This window comes from Macrosteles quadrilineatus, unplaced genomic scaffold (genome assembly GCF_028750875.1).
Source record: "Macrosteles quadrilineatus isolate MER2022 unplaced genomic scaffold, UCM_ALF_1.0 Scaffold_9__3_contigs__length_116548681, whole genome shotgun sequence".
In the NCBI taxonomy this organism is placed as follows: domain Eukaryota; kingdom Metazoa; phylum Arthropoda; class Insecta; order Hemiptera; family Cicadellidae; genus Macrosteles; species Macrosteles quadrilineatus.
This window is the reverse complement of record NW_026542602.1, coordinates 31,596,556-31,614,493: the sequence shown is the minus strand read 5'-3', so window position 1 is coordinate 31,614,493 and position 17,938 is coordinate 31,596,556. Positions and strand designations below refer to the sequence as shown.

At 35.1% G+C, this 17,938-nt stretch overlaps 1 protein-coding gene across 1 annotated transcript; it reads right to left on the bottom strand.

The window, feature by feature from the left end:
• Positions 1-269: 269 nt before the first annotated feature.
• On the bottom strand, positions 270-3,956 carry LOC129003309 (uncharacterized protein K02A2.6-like). The gene is made up of 2 exons (XM_054431602.1): positions 3,143-3,956; positions 270-2,659 (listed from the first exon to the last, which is right to left on the bottom strand). Exons 1-2 carry the CDS (start codon positions 3,954-3,956, stop codon positions 270-272), a joined length of 3,204 nt encoding a protein of 1,067 aa, XP_054287577.1.
• Positions 3,957-17,938: the final 13,982 nt, after the last annotated feature.

Genomic DNA, 17,938 nt, shown 5'->3' with positions numbered 1-17,938 from the left:
CAAGTAACTCTGTTGTTATGTCAAACGTAAAACAAACAACAATGTAAACAAAGTATTGAAAACACATTTAAATTGTATCAGCTGATTCAGTACACTACATCGTCCCCCCTTCTTCTAAGAGTTAAGCCAGACGAAGTTGATCTGCGTGGCATCGTCTATTTAGTCCATTTGTATTTACTACATATGAGTAAGGACCATTCACTTTCACAATCGTTCCTTTCTTGAACCCAGCTCCAGATTTGTCTAGTACCCATACATTGTCGTCCTCTTTAAAAAACTTTTTCTTTTGATCCAGGTTTTTGTAGCCGCTGTTGAACCAACTCTTCGTCGTTTTTCTGCTCAACGTCAGGAAACAACATGTCTAATTTGGAGCGTAATTCGCGACCAAACATCATAAATGCTGGAGTTTTTCCAGTAGATCTTCTCAGTGACGTTCTGTAAGCAAATAAAAAGCTGTTGAGTTTTTCTTGGAAAGTCCCAGCATTTCCTTTTGAAGCATTCATGCGTTCTTTGAATGTACGAACACATCGTTCCGCTAACCCATTGCTTTTTGGGTGATAGGGGGTGATTCGAGCATGTTTAATGTTTAGGCTCTTACAAAAGGTTTGAAACTCGTAGGATGTTAGCTGTGGTCCATTATCGCTTACAATTACCCTTGGATAGCCAAATCTTGAAAATAACTCTTCTAAAGCTTTGATCGTTGACTTTGTTGAAGTTGACGACATCGGGAATACTTCAAGCCATTTTGACCGAGCATCTACTACAATCAACCACATTTTCCCCATGAAGGGTCCGGCAAAATCGATGTGGATCCGTGACCAAACTTCTCCAGGAACAGGCCATGAGAATAACGGCATTTCAGGATCTTTGCTTCTGTTTTCTTGACATCCATTGCAATGTCTAGTGTGTTCTTCCAAGTCCTTGTCCAGTTTAGGCCACCAGACTTGAAAACGTGCCTTCCCTTTCATAGCTACAATACCTGGATGTCCCTCATGTAGTATTTCCATCACTCTTGATCTAAGTTTCGCAGGTATGACCAATCTCCCAAACCAAAGTAGAATTCCATTCTCAAAGGAAAGTTCTTCACGTTTGCTGTAGTACGGTTGTAGGTTAGTGTCTTCATTATTTTCCAAAGGCCAACAACCCCTTTTTAAATAGTTTACTACTTTTGAAAGTATTGGATCAGTTTTTGTCGCTTCTTGCAAACACTTTGTCGATATTGGTAGATCCTGTGAACGCAAATGGAAAAGGTGTGCTTTGTTACTGCCACCCTGGTCTTCCTCTGTAGATTTTATCGTATTTTGCAAGGGAAATCTTGATAATAGATCGGCTGTTTTGTTATCTTTGCCCTGTTGATAGTTGATCGAGTAGTCATAGGCACTCAGTGTTAATGCCCATCTGGCGATTCGATTTGAAACTACCTTCGGAATTGAATCATGTTCACCGAAGACTTTAACCAATGCTTTATGGTCCGTTCGAACTTCGAAATGTCTACCATAAAGGTACTGTTCAAAACGAGTTACTCCAAAAACCAAACCTAACGCCTCCTTTTCTATCACGCTGTATCGGCACTCAGCATGATCAAGGCGCCTTGACGCAAAAGCTAAAGGTTTTTCAGTCCCATCAGGATACTTTTGGAAAAGAGCAGCTCCAACACCAATATCACTCGCATCAGTTGCGAGGATGAGAGGTAGGGATTCGTCATAGTGAGCCAACGTGTCTGTTGTAGTAAGAAGATGCCTCAATTTTGCTGCTACCTGTTCATGGTTTTCGTTCCAATGCCATTTCACGCCTTTCTTTAGCAGTTTGTGTAATGGAACACACAAGGACTGTAAATGGGGAATAAATTTACTGTAGTAATTGATCGACCCAAGAAATGATCTTAACTCTTTCACATTTTTCGGTGATTGCATGTTTTTCACTGCTTCCAGATGTTCTGTCGTTGGATGTATACCAGCTCTATCAATTCTGTGACCCAAATAGTTAACGGAATCTTGAAACCATTTACATTTTGATGTCTGGACACGAATTCCAGATTCTTGAAAACGTCTTAACACTTCTTTGACACGTTCGATATGTTCCTCTCTCGTTGGGGCTGTGACTATGACGTCGTCAAGGAGACAAGCGACTCCATGTAAGCCTGCCAGTACTTGATCCATCTTGCATTGAAAAACCCCGGTGGCAATTTTGATTCCGAAGGGTAAGCGTTTGTACTTGAAAAATCCTTTGTGAGTAGAAATAATCAGGTACTGTTGTGCCGATGGTTCGACCTCCATCTGCAGATATGCATCTTTGAGATCTATGACGGAGAATTCCTGGCCACCTGTAAGTTTTGAGGTGATCTCTTCGAATGTAGGCATAGGATATTTATCGGGGAGCATATGTTTGTTTATAGTATTTTTGAAATCCGCGCATATGCGGATAGCTCCAGACGGTTTTACCACTATTACTATGGGCGAAGCCCAAATGATAGGTTCATTCCTGGCATCGACTGGTTCTAAAACTCCACTGTCTATTAATCGTTGAATTTCATTTTCCACAGGTTCCCGTAAAGCAAAAGGAACTGGCCGTGGTTTTGAAACTACAGGAGCTGCATTTGAAGCCATGTGAAAAGATACCTTGTGATTTTTAATCGTACCTAAAGAGGGACTGAAAACTTCTGGAAAACCGTTAACAATGTCATTAACAATCTGTTCACTTACTTGTTCTGTTTGCTGTTTGGACAATGTACATATTTGAGCCCCAGGTGGCAGTGGTAAGTTAAAATCAAGAACCCAGTCTAGGCCGAACAAAGGTATATCGTTTTTCTTAACAACAATTACCGGTAACTTACGTTTGGAACCAAAAGCTTCAACTGAAACATACGTTTTACCCATAGTTTCAATTAGAACTCCTGTATATGCATTAAGATTTTCTGTGGGAAATAGTTTAGGAGTTCCTAGATCTCGCCATATGTTTCTGCTAATGATACTGAACGCTGCACCTGGGTCATACAACATTGAAATTGTATGATTGTTTAACTTGACTGAAAGCATTACTTTCGACCCTTTATTAATCGCTTGGATTTGATCTGTATCAGAAAAAGATTTAACACTAGAGTTACAAGACGAGTTTTTTGCCTCTAACATGTTAAGTCGCTTACCTTTGATAATGACTGCATTACCCACTTTAAGACAAGTGCGTGCAAAATGATTCAGTCCTCCACAGGCGTTGCAAGTAGCATCGACAGCGGGACAGCTCGTTCCTTGTGTATGTTTCTTGTAACCACACCGAATGCAGTCAGTTCTCTTGTTAAGATGTAAGATGTTTTGTTTCGAAGTGTTTCCTTTTGTTTCTTGTTTCAACGGTATCGTTTCGAAAGCATTCTTCTTGTTCCTGTTGCTTATTCTGTTGACTGAACGTGTATTACGGAATTGTGACTGTTGATTGTCAACATTTTCCAATAAAGTAGCGGTGTTTGTGACTTGTTCAAATGTAGTATCTGTCGTAGCATGTAAGCGCAAAAGTTCAAGTTGCCAGCGATCATTGTTGATGCCCAGAACAAACTGATCTCTCAGCCGTTCGTCTAAGTTGTCACTAAAGTCACAGAGACCTGCAATTTCGCGCAAAGCAAATTCGAAATGACTAACAGATTCACCTTCTTGTCTGAAACGGCGACTAAAGATAACTCGCTGTGATAGTGGTGCGGATTTTTGTGTGTAGTATTTCTTAAGTATATCAATAACTCCTGTAAAGTGAAGATTACTGACGGGATCAGGTCGTGCGTGGTCAAATACTAGCTTGAAGGGTTGAGGTCCAAGGTTCCCTAGCAACAAGTCTCGTTTTGTATCCTCATTCTTGATTCCTCTGTTTCGTAATGCAATCTTGAAACGTTCGAGCCAGTAAGTCCATTCTTCAGAATGACCATCAAAAGCATCTATACGTAAATCGTCGGTCCGTTTAGTAGACTGCGCCATTTGTAGTACTGTGAGTTAATTATGTAAAGTAACAAGACATTTTCGTAAGAAAAGTTATATTTGAAACACCAAGTAACTCTGTTGTTATGTCAAACGTAAAACAAACAACAATGTAAACAAAGTATTGAAAACACATTTAAATTGTATCAGCTGATTCAGTACACTACACTAGCCTACTGGCCACGTGCCTCCAACTACGCACGCCAAATCGTGCAGCCTAGGTTTGTCGAGCCTCACAGTTATTAGTAAAATAACTAACACTTGTAAAACGCAAAATAATATCTACTACAGTAAATAAAATATATTATTTGCGCTTCAGCACCTGCCCAGAACCGTCAGAAATATACTTTAATATTATTCCTGACACCTGTAAATCCTAACTAATATCAGGCTTTGACCAGCACGGTTACAACTCAACCAATAAAATCAGAGATGAATGTTTTAGTAATAGCTATCAACTCTTAAAACGTACTCCGACACCACTGTCACTCGTACTCTCCTCTCTACGTACACCACCGCCGTATCCCAGTCGTCTCCACAAGACACTACACTATCATCACTGTCCGGGATCCACGACTCGAATGTCTGACCTATACTGTCCGTTAGTTCCAGGATACTTAAACTTATCCGAACTGATAAGCCGGGTCAAAGGGCTCTAGCTAGGTTCGCCGCCGCTGCTTGCTTACCTCAACAGTCGCGCGGCCAAATAACGAAAATATACCCCCTAGGAAAAATAACTCGTTACAAATGATATAAGCTTTTTTATGGTTGCAGCTTATTTAATACACTAGTTTTGACCATGAATAATATTTAACAAACTTACACTCTGTTAAAAATTTGTTTAGTTTTTTATAGACGAAACACTAATATCACAAGTTAACTAGAAAAATTAATCCTTATTTATTTTTCCTCAAAGTTTCTACTTAATATGTTACGACAATACCAAACGATGCAACAAAGATGAATGCGGTCAACAAAGGTTAGGTACGATAAATAAATATATCCATACAATCGTCTTATACGACATCAACTTAAGAGAGTTTACAACAAGAACAAATATCTAACTGCACGTTTACGTCAACTCTCTTAAAAGTTAGAGCCAAATATTTATTCTGAAAAGTTACATGTTAAGTTATGACTTGAACTATTGAAATGTCACACACTTATAGTAAAGCTGTAATTTAAAATATGCTGTTCTTTCTATCATGTTGTAATTTAATTTACCATCCTGGAGAAAGTCTCAATAATGTATAATACACTTATTAAATATGTGATTTAATCAAGTTTTGTGATTTCTTTCTTTTTAAAAGCTCAATGACATGGACAATTTATCTGTTTAGTGATTAAAATATTTTAATTGTCATGTATAAGGTAAAATATTCTTGTTATTTCTTATGTCATATAATCGTAACCCAACATCGTTTGTTTATTCTTGGCTTCATTACATTTACTAGTACGAGTATTTATGTGATGAATAGAAACATTTTCAATTTTAGCGAATTTCCCATATAGGGAATAAGCTATTACCGTAGGTCTCATGGTAAGACCTAGACCCGGGACCGATTTACTTTTTCGTTTTAAAGGTCCCCAGAGGCCAAAAACACCATCCGTTCAAATTCATATATATATATATTTATATATGTGTCCGTTAGCGCGATAACTCGAGCAAAATTGATCCGATTTTGATGAAATTTGGTACAAACGTGTAAACCTACATTTATTCGAACGAGTTCACAAACCAGCATAATCGGACCATGGGATCAGGGGTTTATGGGGGGTTTTATGGGGTAAAAATGGGTTTTTCTCATTTTTGACCCTAAAAACATTAAATTTCTCTCTAGACCATTTTGAAGAGCTTAAAAAAACAAATAATTTAGTATATTGAAGTTTTTTTGAATGTTCATTGACTAAGGAGAAAATTAAAGAAATTGTAAATTTAAAATTCCCATGTTATTCTTATGGAGAATAAATAAACTGTTCTAGTTTGCTTGTTTATTGATATATTTCAATAAAATTTGGCAATTTGGCTTATTTCATACTAAGCTATCAATATTTCAATTGAAAAAACACACCTCAACATCTTTCCCGTAGCAGCAAACCTAACTACTCACTAAAATTAATGTTATTTAAATAGGAAATAAATCTGAAAATTTATAGGGAATAAAATATAGAAATCGTAGAAATCGAGCCTGGTGAATGGAAATTCGCTTAGTATGCAGGTTTGCTGCGACGGGGGTATTTATGAGTCATAACGATTTACTATTAGTCATTTAACGTTAATACTTTAAATATTACTAATATTTATAGGGTTTAATTTGTAATCAAAATATTAATTGCAATACTAAATAAAATTCCCCGCTGATAAACCTGTGCCTTTAAAATTGTAAACGTTGATTTACTTTTAGTGTAAATATTCTTTGAAGTATATCACAGCAATAACAGTTATAAAATGTAGGGTAGGCGATTTAATATTAAAATAATGCTTCAACTGAAACTGTGGATATGGTGGTGCATATTCGCTTTGTGTCTAGCCATGTATATAATTAAATTTAATTTGTTGAATCTAAATACGTTACCTCATGTAAACATATTTCTATTTTAATTAAATTCCTAAATTTCATTCATGCTCATATTTTTAAAATTCGTATTAGGCCCATTTAAAACAATTATATTAATCCGAAGTAAATCAAATATTACAATTTTCTAATACAATGAGACATGTAGAATGGCACCGACGAGTCTACAAGTGTCATATTCAAGGTCCCGGGCAATGTACGCACAACCTGACGTCTACAGTGAACTGCTGATCGAAGTGGCAGCCAATCACAGCATTGAGCACCAAAGGGATCATCTATGATTGGACACTGTAGGCGGGGTTAATTAGAATGATGGGAAATCTGGAAAAAGGAAGGGACAGGAGGAGCAAGATGGCATCAGTCTGGAAGAAGATTTGCGAGGCTTAGGACGGGGTCGGATCGAGCAGGCCCCAAATTATATCAGGATTGGTAAAATCTGCCACCTGAATACGTCCTAGGCCAAACTACTTCACCAACTCAGCCCACGCCGAGAGAAGAGGTTCAAGGGAGTCGTCATCCACCATCGAGGACCAGGATCAACCACCGAGTCATCTGCCAACGGAGACAAGGGGAGGCCTGGACGTCCACGACACGGGGAATCTTCTACCCTCAAGATCATCTCATCGGTATGTTCCAAAATTCAATTATAACTTCCAGGACCAAAATTTAGAAGAAAGAAGATAAAATAAAATTATAAAAAAAGGGCCTAAGTTAAATAACTACAATTCATTCAAATTAAACCTAACTAAAAATCAAAATAAAAACCTAAATAAATCGATTATATAAATCATAAATACTTATGAATAAATAATTTCATGCTGAATAAAAACAACAACAATATAGCCTTAAAGGTTAAACCTGTAAAATAATGTATTTTATATAAGTTAGTTCTCATTTTATATATTATTTTCAAACGTGTATTTTTGGTAGGTTGCTAATGTAAATATTCTTTGTTTGTAAAGTGTGTTAATTTTCAGAATTTCATATTAGCATTGTGTTTTAAGTTTTGTGAACTGGACTTTGGCCAAATGGCAAAGATGTAGATTAATAACATTTTATGATTATCTATATTTTTTATGTAAAAGGGTTAAATTAATTAAGATTGAGTCGTTTAAGAATTATATTATATCTATCACTTTCAAACTTATATATGTGTTTAATTCTCTTTAAATACTGGGGCCCCAAAAATATTCAATTCCTTTGGTTAATACGTAATTTGGTTTATTGATCATTATATATATATATATATTGTGTTTTAAAGGGTTACATACATTAGACTAAATAATGAAATAAAATTAAGTAACTTATACAATGGTGTCAGTTCAATCAGTTCCTGAGTATTCTCACATATGCCAAGCGAGTATACTGAGCTTAGTAGTCACTTTGTATTCTTCACATTTAACGTAAACCAAAATAAAACCCCACAAGTTTACATGGTGGAGGCTGCCGATTTGATTTAATTATCAACAATGATTGGACTGGCACAGATGAGTTATGCATGTTAAAATAAGTAGTGTTGTATGATTAATATGTTTTAAGAAAGTGACAATCGCATAGCAGGGATTTTGATTTAGCAAAGCGACAAAACCGTGTATATGCTTAGATTAAGTTAAGACTTTGTCAGGTTATAGATGTTCAACACATAAAATACCTTAGGGAACTTATAAACGATCTAATAGGTAATTAACACAAACCGTTAATAGCAAAATATAAATACAGTAGTAAAAAAAAAATACACATTTAGTTTTAATTAAAATGCAGTCAAGTAACTAATCATAAATAACATACTCTGTTAACAATTTTTTTAAACATAAAAAATGAAATGCCATTAACAGAAGTTGATCTACCCCCAGACATATATAGGGTTAAAAAGGAGCAATTACAGCTTATTTTGTCGAAATTTAACATAAAATATAGGGATGAGGACCTTGTAGCCGAATTGAGACCCATTGTAGCTGACCTTAAAGCTTTTGTAAAAAATAATTGGTCTGAAGAAAAAAAATTGATTTTAAAGAAACTTTTAAGTAAAAGATGTCTTTCGGAAGCTGAACTGTTAAAACACCCTTTATTGAATCGTATACACAAATTCATCAGTGATAGGGAAAACTTGTATGACACACCAGCTAGTGACAGTGAGGAGGACGAAAATTACGAGGACATTGAAATAGCATCAGAGGACTTAGGAGAGATCCAATTAGCCGGCACACCTTTAAACGTACATTTACCACAACCCTTAAACAGTACGGTTTGTTACGTAAATCAGCCACCTTTAGCAAACAACATGACACAACCCAAAGAAAATTTACCATTAATTTCTGCTGGTACATACCACGGTCTAGTCACAGAAAACCCCAGCGATTTCATAGACAAATACGAAATCGCAGCGCAATCAAACAATTGGCAGGAAACGTCAAAATTAAATTTATTCCCAGCCCACTTAGCGGGAACTGCACTCACTTGGTACCAACACTACACGAAAGGGAGATTAATTAATAGTTGGGATGAACTTAAAAACACCTTTATAAGTACATTTACACCCGTTGCGCAAGCACAAACACTGCAAAACATTTTGGATAAAAAAGTACAAGGGCAGGATCAGCCGGTGCTGACGTATTACTTAGAAGTACTAACACTATGTAAACGTCATGACCCCGAAATGTCAGAGAAAAGGATAGCTCAATACATTATACAAGGTCTACGACCTGAATTTTGTGACAGGGTTTTGTCCGAAACGTGTGAAACATTAGAACAACTAGAACAAAGCTTAAGAAAAATTGAACTACAACTTCAAATCAAATTAGTTAATAGGGAAAAGTACAATAGAGCAGAAAGAGAGGGATTAATTCGAGGGGACACTGAGAGTAGGGAACAAATAAACAATTTACAAGAAGAGATTAGGTCCTTAACTCAAATAGTATCCAACATGACTATGGCAGGAACACCACGAAGACAAGTACAACCAGACTTTTATCCACAAATACAGCAACAACAAAGATCATTTCCCAACAACAATGGAAGAGAACACAGCTTCAGAAGTTCAGCGATCTACAGACCTAGACAACAACATGGAACGCCTGCAGAGTGGAATCCGCAACACAACGTACACAGAGGAGCAAATCAGCTGTTCCAGAGTTCACGGAGTTCACCGACTACCTCCGCTCATAGACAGCCAGCGCCGCGCTACTACAACTACGGGACACATCAACCACCAACTACATACATGAGTAGAGATAATGTATATTGTAGTATATGCAGAAGGAACAACCACAAAACCCAGGACTGCAGATACAGGAACCACAACGATAGAAATAACAGTTCACCTACAACAACTAGGTACTGCGACCACTGTAGAATGACTAATCACAGCAGAGAACAATGTTTTAGACTAAATCCCACCCACAATAGGCCAAAAAACGCGTAAAATGGGGAGTTCCTTATACTAACTACACAAGGCAACCTCCCCAGCCGTTTAGCATAAAACCCACACACAGTAACACACACAAACAGTTGTATATAACCAATTATGATAATGAATTTCCCACCTTAAATGAAGCTAGATATAGGAAACAGTATAAACGTAGATGTTTTACTCAACCTACGGGACAGGAAAATAACTATGGATTTTCCAGAGTAACTGTACATAATACAAACTTTTGTAAATATCAGACAAGGAAGATACGAGACCATAGTAATGGTTTCTCTTCACCAAAACCTAGAAAACCCCATGAGCAGAAGACTAATGAAGAAAGGAATGGAGAAGAAGAACTGACTTCAAGAGAAGAGCAGGAAGACAGGAAAGTTGAAGAAAAAGAGCTAATAGAAGAAGATAAGAAGAACATTTGCATAGAGCTAAATGAACAAGAAACCAAACACATGATCCATAGCTGTGATATTTCCCTAGTCTCAGACGGAAGGATACACAAGCCAAGGAAAAAGGAGAATTTAGGGAGAATAGAACTACATGATACTCTTTTTAAGATACAACAGACGGAAGATAAGAGACTATCAGTGTTAACACTAAATGCTAGGTTAACTCAAAATCCTAACAAAGTAATTAACTGTATTGTAGACACAGGCTCAAATATAAATTTGATAAACTCTAACTTGTTATCGGGAAATAAAATTGAGACCGAAAAGCTACCAACTGTAGTTTCAGCAAACGACTCTCCTATAAATATTATAGGGACAACGGAGATTGCGTTAGAGATAGACAACATAATCATTAGAGACAAATTTTATATAACACCTGATACCAATAGTGAAAAATCTTAGGTAATAAATTCCTAAACAAAAACCGAGTTGAACTAAACTTTGACACCAAAGAGATTATCATGAACTTAGGTGGATATAAACACAGAATAAAAATGCAAAAACAGTGGTTAATTCAAATTGAATCTATTAACACTAATGCAATAGTCCCTAAAAGTAAAATTACTGACATAAGAACTGAAGAGGATATGGTGATTGCACCTCATCAACATAGGAAAATTAAATTAAATGTTGAAATAAATGACAAAACATATTTTGAGTCGGAAAAATCTTTAAAGGAAAAAAAGAAATGTCACGCATACTTAATTGATAAAGATAATGATGGTAATAGCTATATAAACCTATACAATGCATCAAACTTTCCCAAACACATTAATGCAAACACTCTACTTGGCTACCTCACTGAGGAAACAAATACTAACATTACGAGTGCTAAAATAAAACATGAATCCCAAACGGATCCCAATAAACGGCAATTATTTGATAAAGATGGTATACCGTTTAACATATCACCCCATCTCACGGTAGAACAGCACAATAAAGTAATAGACTTATTACAAAATTATAAGACAATGTTCACTACAAAAATTGAAGATTTAGAACCAGCTAATTTGCCACCAGTAGCTTTAGAAACAGTTCCAAATTACAAAGCGGTAAACTCACCCCCATATAAACAAAGTACTCAAGAAAGACAGGAACTTAACCAACTTTTGGACCAACTACTAAAAGCAGACATTTTAGAGGAGTGTCCCGACTACTGTGAAAACTCTTCACCCGTATTTATTACAAGAAATAAAGATAAATCGCCAAGACTTGTAGGAGATATGCGTAAAGTTAATAACATATTAAAGAACTGCGTATATCCAACTCCATCAGTTAACCTAGTCTTAAATTGTCTAAACAAAGCCAACACATTCACAAAATTAGATCTCAAAGGAGCCTTTCATCAATTGTTAGTAAGAGAAGAGGATCGAAATTTACTTGCTATAAAAACTCAAGACAGGCTTTTAAGATATAAAAGATTAACAATGGGACTTAAAGTTTCCACAGCTTTATTCAGTAAGGCATTACTGGCATTATTAAACAAACACTTGTACAACAAAGTTATAGCATATATAGATGATGTGATAGTTTATGGGACAACTTTCAATCAAGAATTAGAGAATTTAGCAACTATTTTAGAAATTTTACATAAGGCAAATTTAAAGCTTAACACACAGAAATGCAAGTTTTTATTTGAAAAAGTAGACATATTAGGATATACCGTGTCTAAAGAAGGAATTTTACCACAAGAATCTACGGTTAAAGCCATCCAGGAATTTAAAAGGCCAGACTGCATAAGACGCGTACGTCAATTTCTAGGAGCGTCATCATTCTTTAGGAAACATATTAAGAACTATGCTCAAATAACGTTACCCCTTACAGAACTAATAAAACAATCAAATCAAAATTTGCCTTTTGAATGGAAAGATGATTGCGAAAAAGCTTTCAATGAAATCAAACAAATTTTAACAAATCCACCAATCCTTTCACATTTTAGGGAAGATTGGGAAACAGTAATATTTGTTGACAGCTCATTATTTGCACTTGGTGCTTGCATGCTACAAATTAACCCTGAAAATAATAAAATGCATCCTATTGCATATCTATCTAGAAAATACACTGACACTGAGAAGAGGTACACTAACGCGGAGAGAGAAATGCTAGCTCTAAGTTATGCGGTTAACTACTGGAGAGAATTCACTTTAGGTAGACAAACTACAGTTTTCACCGACTGTCAAGCACTCATACATTACAAGAATTTCAAGAACACTTCTTCACGCCTAAATCGTTTAGCTCTTTCTTTGGTCGATTATGACATCATTGTAAAATATAAACAAGGAACTTCAAATTTATTAGCAGACAGTCTTTCAAGAAACCCACCCGAGGAAATAATAGATCAGGGATTAATTGAACTAACTTTAAATACACAGGAAATTAAAACCGAAAACTTTGAAGAACTTCAAGCAAAAGATCCCTATTTAAAACAAATTAAGTTAGCTAAACTATCACCAGATTCTGTTCCCAAGAAAATAAGACATGAATCCAGAAAATATGTAGAACGAGATAACATATTGTATTACAAGCATTTTAACGGAAGTAACACTGAACATTTATTAGCAATACCTCAGGAGAAAGTTAACGACATATTGAAAACTTTTCATGATAATATTTTCTCATGAGGACATTTTTCAAATTTTAAAACTGCAAAGAAAATAAAATCTCGTTATTATTGGCCTAACATGAACCAAGACATTGAACACTACACTAAAACATGTGAACAATGTCAGTTAAGGCGATCTCCCACGTATAAGCAATATGGTAAATTAAATCCCCAAATACCTCCAATAACACCATTTGAAAGGATTATTATAGACTTTTTAGGGCCAATAACGCAAAGTCATGGATACAAATACATTTTAATCATTACAGACCCTACCACTAGAATGGTTTACACGCGTGCAACACGAGCCGCGGATTGTAAAACCGTAGCTAAAGTACTGCTAGATCTGTTTTGTTTATATGGTGTGCCAAAAGTCATAACCCACGACCAGGGAACACACTTCATGGGACAAGTTCTTAAACAGTTGTTACAAAGTTTAGGGATAGAGCAAAAAGCTAGCCCGCCCTATGCACAACGAGTTCAAGGTTTAACCGAAAGAGCAAATTTAGTAATTAAAACAGCAATTTCCCACTACATTGAGGAAAATCCACACAATTGGTCCGACATTTTGAAGTATGTTACATTTGCCTATAATACTACAATAAACAAGAGCACAGGTTACACGCCCTTTTACTTAAATTTTGCACGAGAAGCTAGACATCCATCTGATTACATCTATACACACGAAGATCAGGACACAGACATCGTAAAAGAAATCAAACTAATTCACAAAATTAGGACAGAGGTTCCCAAAATCTTAGAAAAGGCCCAAAATAAGCAAAAATCGTTCTTTGATCAAAATAAAAGGGATTTAGACTTACAGCCAGGGGATGAGATATTAATTAAATATCCTACTGATCACACAAAGAAATATAGCAAATTTCAAAACTGTTTCAAGGGGCCATATCACATTACCGGGAAAATAAATGATTTGACCTACATGGTAGCTCTAGAAAAAAGAGGTAGATTGTGTGAAGAGCCGGTACATGTACAAAATATTAAGCCGTTTCATAGAAGATAAATACAAATTATTAACGTTTAACCCTCACTAGCATCTTTATTAAGCTTGTAAATAATCATCATGTTGGGAGAGAAAGGAAAATATTATTTAATTTGCATTAAATTCTGAAGAATATTATAATTCACAGCGTCATATTTAATAACGACACAAATAAAAATGTTTAATTAAGTCATAAATAGAAGATACTGTACAAGAATTTATAAATAAAATACGTGACATTACGAGAGGAATACATTTATCAACTCATAGCAATTATAAAACGATCAGCATAAACGAGAATAACAATAGCCTACCCATCGTGTGAATATCCAATTGATACACAACAAAACAACACAGCAAGAAACACGAAACCAGAGACACAAACAATAAGAAATCAAATAACGCACATAACTTCACACGCGACGCGGAACAAACATCTCACTGAGTTCTCAAGCTTGGACGACAAAGACAGCAGCTTCATGACTCCAGCAGAAAGATGATATCAAGCAGACTCAGCATCTAGGTGCATTGCCTTTGTACGCAATCTCATTCAAACATTGTGAGATTGTATCTTTTCCGAGTAAAAAAACTTAACATCACCACTTCTATGTGAAATTATATTCAGATCAAAAATATTCTCCAATTTATATTCGAACTAAAGATACTATTAAATTCAAAATAATTTTATGACTATTACATCTTGCGAAGATATCTAGTCTAAGCGCGCAGTCTAGATTCTTCATGACATTTAATAGGGTATAAACAGAAATGATGATTAATTGCAGTTATAAACAATCAACCATACAAATAGAAAGCTGTTCCATACACAAATACAATTATTTAATATATCAATTTACACAAAGATTTTAAGTAACATATATTAAGAAAATGGAAATTATCAAACAACGAAATTGATCTACTTATTAGCACAAATTTATACAATGAGTACTGATAGGATTTCCACTCGATGGTAATTTTAATTATGAAATATATCGTTCCTATTCAATCCATTACAATTCAAATCATGTAAACCAGTGGAGCAACAAGAGGCTACACAACAGGCTGACGCCGCACAGTAGCACAATCCAATGGACGATGCAAAGACACCTTCGAGTAACTGGGGCACTAAAGATTATTTTTCGGGGACGAAAAATTTTCCCGAGCAGGGGAGTGTAAACATATTTCTATTTTAATTAAATTCCTAAATTTCATTCATGCTCATATTTTTAAAATTCGTATTAGGCCCATTTAAAACAATTATATTAATCCGAAGTAAATCAAATATTACAATTTTCTAATACAATGAGACATGTAGAATGGCACCGACGAGTCTACAAGTGTCATATTCAAGGTCCCGGGCAATGTACGCACAACCTGACGTCTACAGTGAACTGCTGATCGAAGTGGCAGCCAATCACAGCATTGAGCACCAAAGGGATCATCTATGATTGGACACTGTAGGCGGGGTTAATTAGAATGATGGGAAATCTGGAAAAAGGAAGGGACAGGAGGAGCAAGATGGCATCAGTCTGGAAGAAGATTTGCGAGGCTTAGGACGGGGTCGGATCGAGCAGGCCCCAAATTATATCAGGATTGGTAAAATCTGCCACCTGAATACGTCCTAGGCCAAACTACTTCACCAACTCAGCCCACGCCGAGAGAAGAGGTTCAAGGGAGTCGTCATCCACCATCGAGGACCAGGATCAACCACCGAGTCATCTGCCAACGGAGACAAGGGGAGGCCTGGACGTCCACGACACGGGGAATCTTCTACCCTCAAGATCATCTCATCGGTATGTTCCAAAATTCAATTATAACTTCCAGGACCAAAATTTAGAAGAAAGAAGATAAAATAAAATTATAAAAAAAGGGCCTAAGTTAAATAACTACAATTCATTCAAATTAAACCTAACTAAAAATCAAAATAAAAACCTAAATAAATCGATTATATAAATCATAAATACTTATGAATAAATAATTTCATGCTGAATAAAAACAACAACAATATAGCCTTAAAGGTTAAACCTGTAAAATAATGTATTTTATATAAGTTAGTTCTCATTTTATATATTATTTTCAAACGTGTATTTTTGGTAGGTTGCTAATGTAAATATTCTTTGTTTGTAAAGTGTGTTAATTTTCAGAATTTCATATTAGCATTGTGTTTTAAGTTTTGTGAACTGGACTTTGGCCAAATGGCAAAGATGTAGATTAATAACATTTTATGAATATCTATATTTTTTATGTAAAAGGGTTAAATTAATTAAGATTGAGTCGTTTAAGAATTATATTATATCTATCACTTTCAAACTTATATATGTGTTTAATTCTCTTTAAATACTGGGGCCCCAAAAATATTCAATTCCTTTGGTTAATACGTAATTTGGTTTATTGATCATTATATATATATATATATATATTGTATTTTAAAGGGTTACATACATTAGACTAAATAATGAAATAAAATTAAGTAACTTATACAATGGTGTCAGTTCAATCAGTTCCTGAGTATTCTCACATATGCCAAGCGAGTATACTGAGCTTAGTAGTCACTTTGTATTCTTCACATTTAACGTAAACCAAAATAAAACCCCACAAGTTTACACTCAACAATCCACCAACTGAAGGTTTACTGAATAATCAACGTTAATAACGACCTCATAAAAGCCTCTCCTCTTACAACACCGAAACATGCTTACAAAAATAACTCCACTTTAAATTGAAAGTGAAGATATTTTTACCGTTTTGGATAATTTTGCCATGGAGATATTGACTGTGTGTTGCCTGGCAACACACACATAGCATTTTCTCACCGTCGCGTGGCAATTCATTTTTTCATTAATGTTTAAAACAGTTAAATTAAAATAGTTATTTTAAACTTAACGAAAACATTCGGTATATACAAAAAATATGAACCTGAGTTATCCACCAACTAAAAAATCATGTAAATTTCCTAAAAAAGGATAAAATGACCATAATTAAATACAAATTTATAAGACAAAGCATATGGATTTTTTCACTTCGGTTAGCTGGACGATTTGGATGCACATTGATTACCTAGGTTTCTTCTGTACAATTTTAACATATTTACAGCTATACCCAAATGTCGCAATCCAATAAGAATATTTTGAAAGTCCTTGATTTTTGATTGCGGCTTAGAGCCACAATAGACTAAAATAAAAAAGCATTAACATATGAGAAGTGTAAAATATACAGAGAATAGAAAACGGTGAACCTGTTTTAGGTTCTTAAAGAGATTAGCCAAACCCCGATTTACATTCCTGAGTATAAGTACAACTGTTAGAAACGCCTGTGAATTCCTCAATGCAAAGTATCTTGACTCTTGCTTTACAACATGTTAGTCACGTTCCAGCCGTTATCATGAAATAATTGTTTGTTCAGTAAACAACAAAAATGAAACCCTGAGTTTTAGCTTATATATATGTTACATTACGGATTATTTCTGTTAGTTTTGGTGGTTTGTAAGCCTAAATAATCAAAAGAAAACAACGCAGTCAATTTGTATGAATTTATAAAAAACAGAGTTTATTTGGCTAACATAATCAGTTTAACATTGTCTTGATTATTGTAACTTATAAATTAGATCAAAATATTTTAATTGATATGGTAATTTTAATTTATTTTCGTACATAAGCTAAATTTAGTTAAATAATACCACTTACCGAATACCGACGCTTTTTGCAATATTTATTACATAAACACTCCACATAAAAGTTAATGGCCAGATAACTATGCACAAGATTATACTAGCGTTATAAAGCTGAGCTGAGTTTGGTCTTTAAACCTAAGTAGATGGCTATTGACGCCATGAACGTATATAGGTCAGTGGTATTGTGTTGTGTGTATAGAATTTATTAGTATAAGCAGTAGGCTATAGCAGTTTCAAATGAAGAAAATGCAGCACGTTTGTAAG

Bases quoted from the DNA above. Each gene is read 5' to 3' on its own strand.
- LOC129003309 (XM_054431602.1), bottom strand. From the start codon at position 3,956: ATGGCGCAGTCTACTAAACGGACCGACGATTTACGTATAGATGCTTTT. The intron at 2,660-3,142 runs GTAAGCGACTTA...ACGGTTTTCCAG, and splicing joins TAATGCAGTCATTATCAAAG to AAGTTTTCAGTCCCTCTTTA.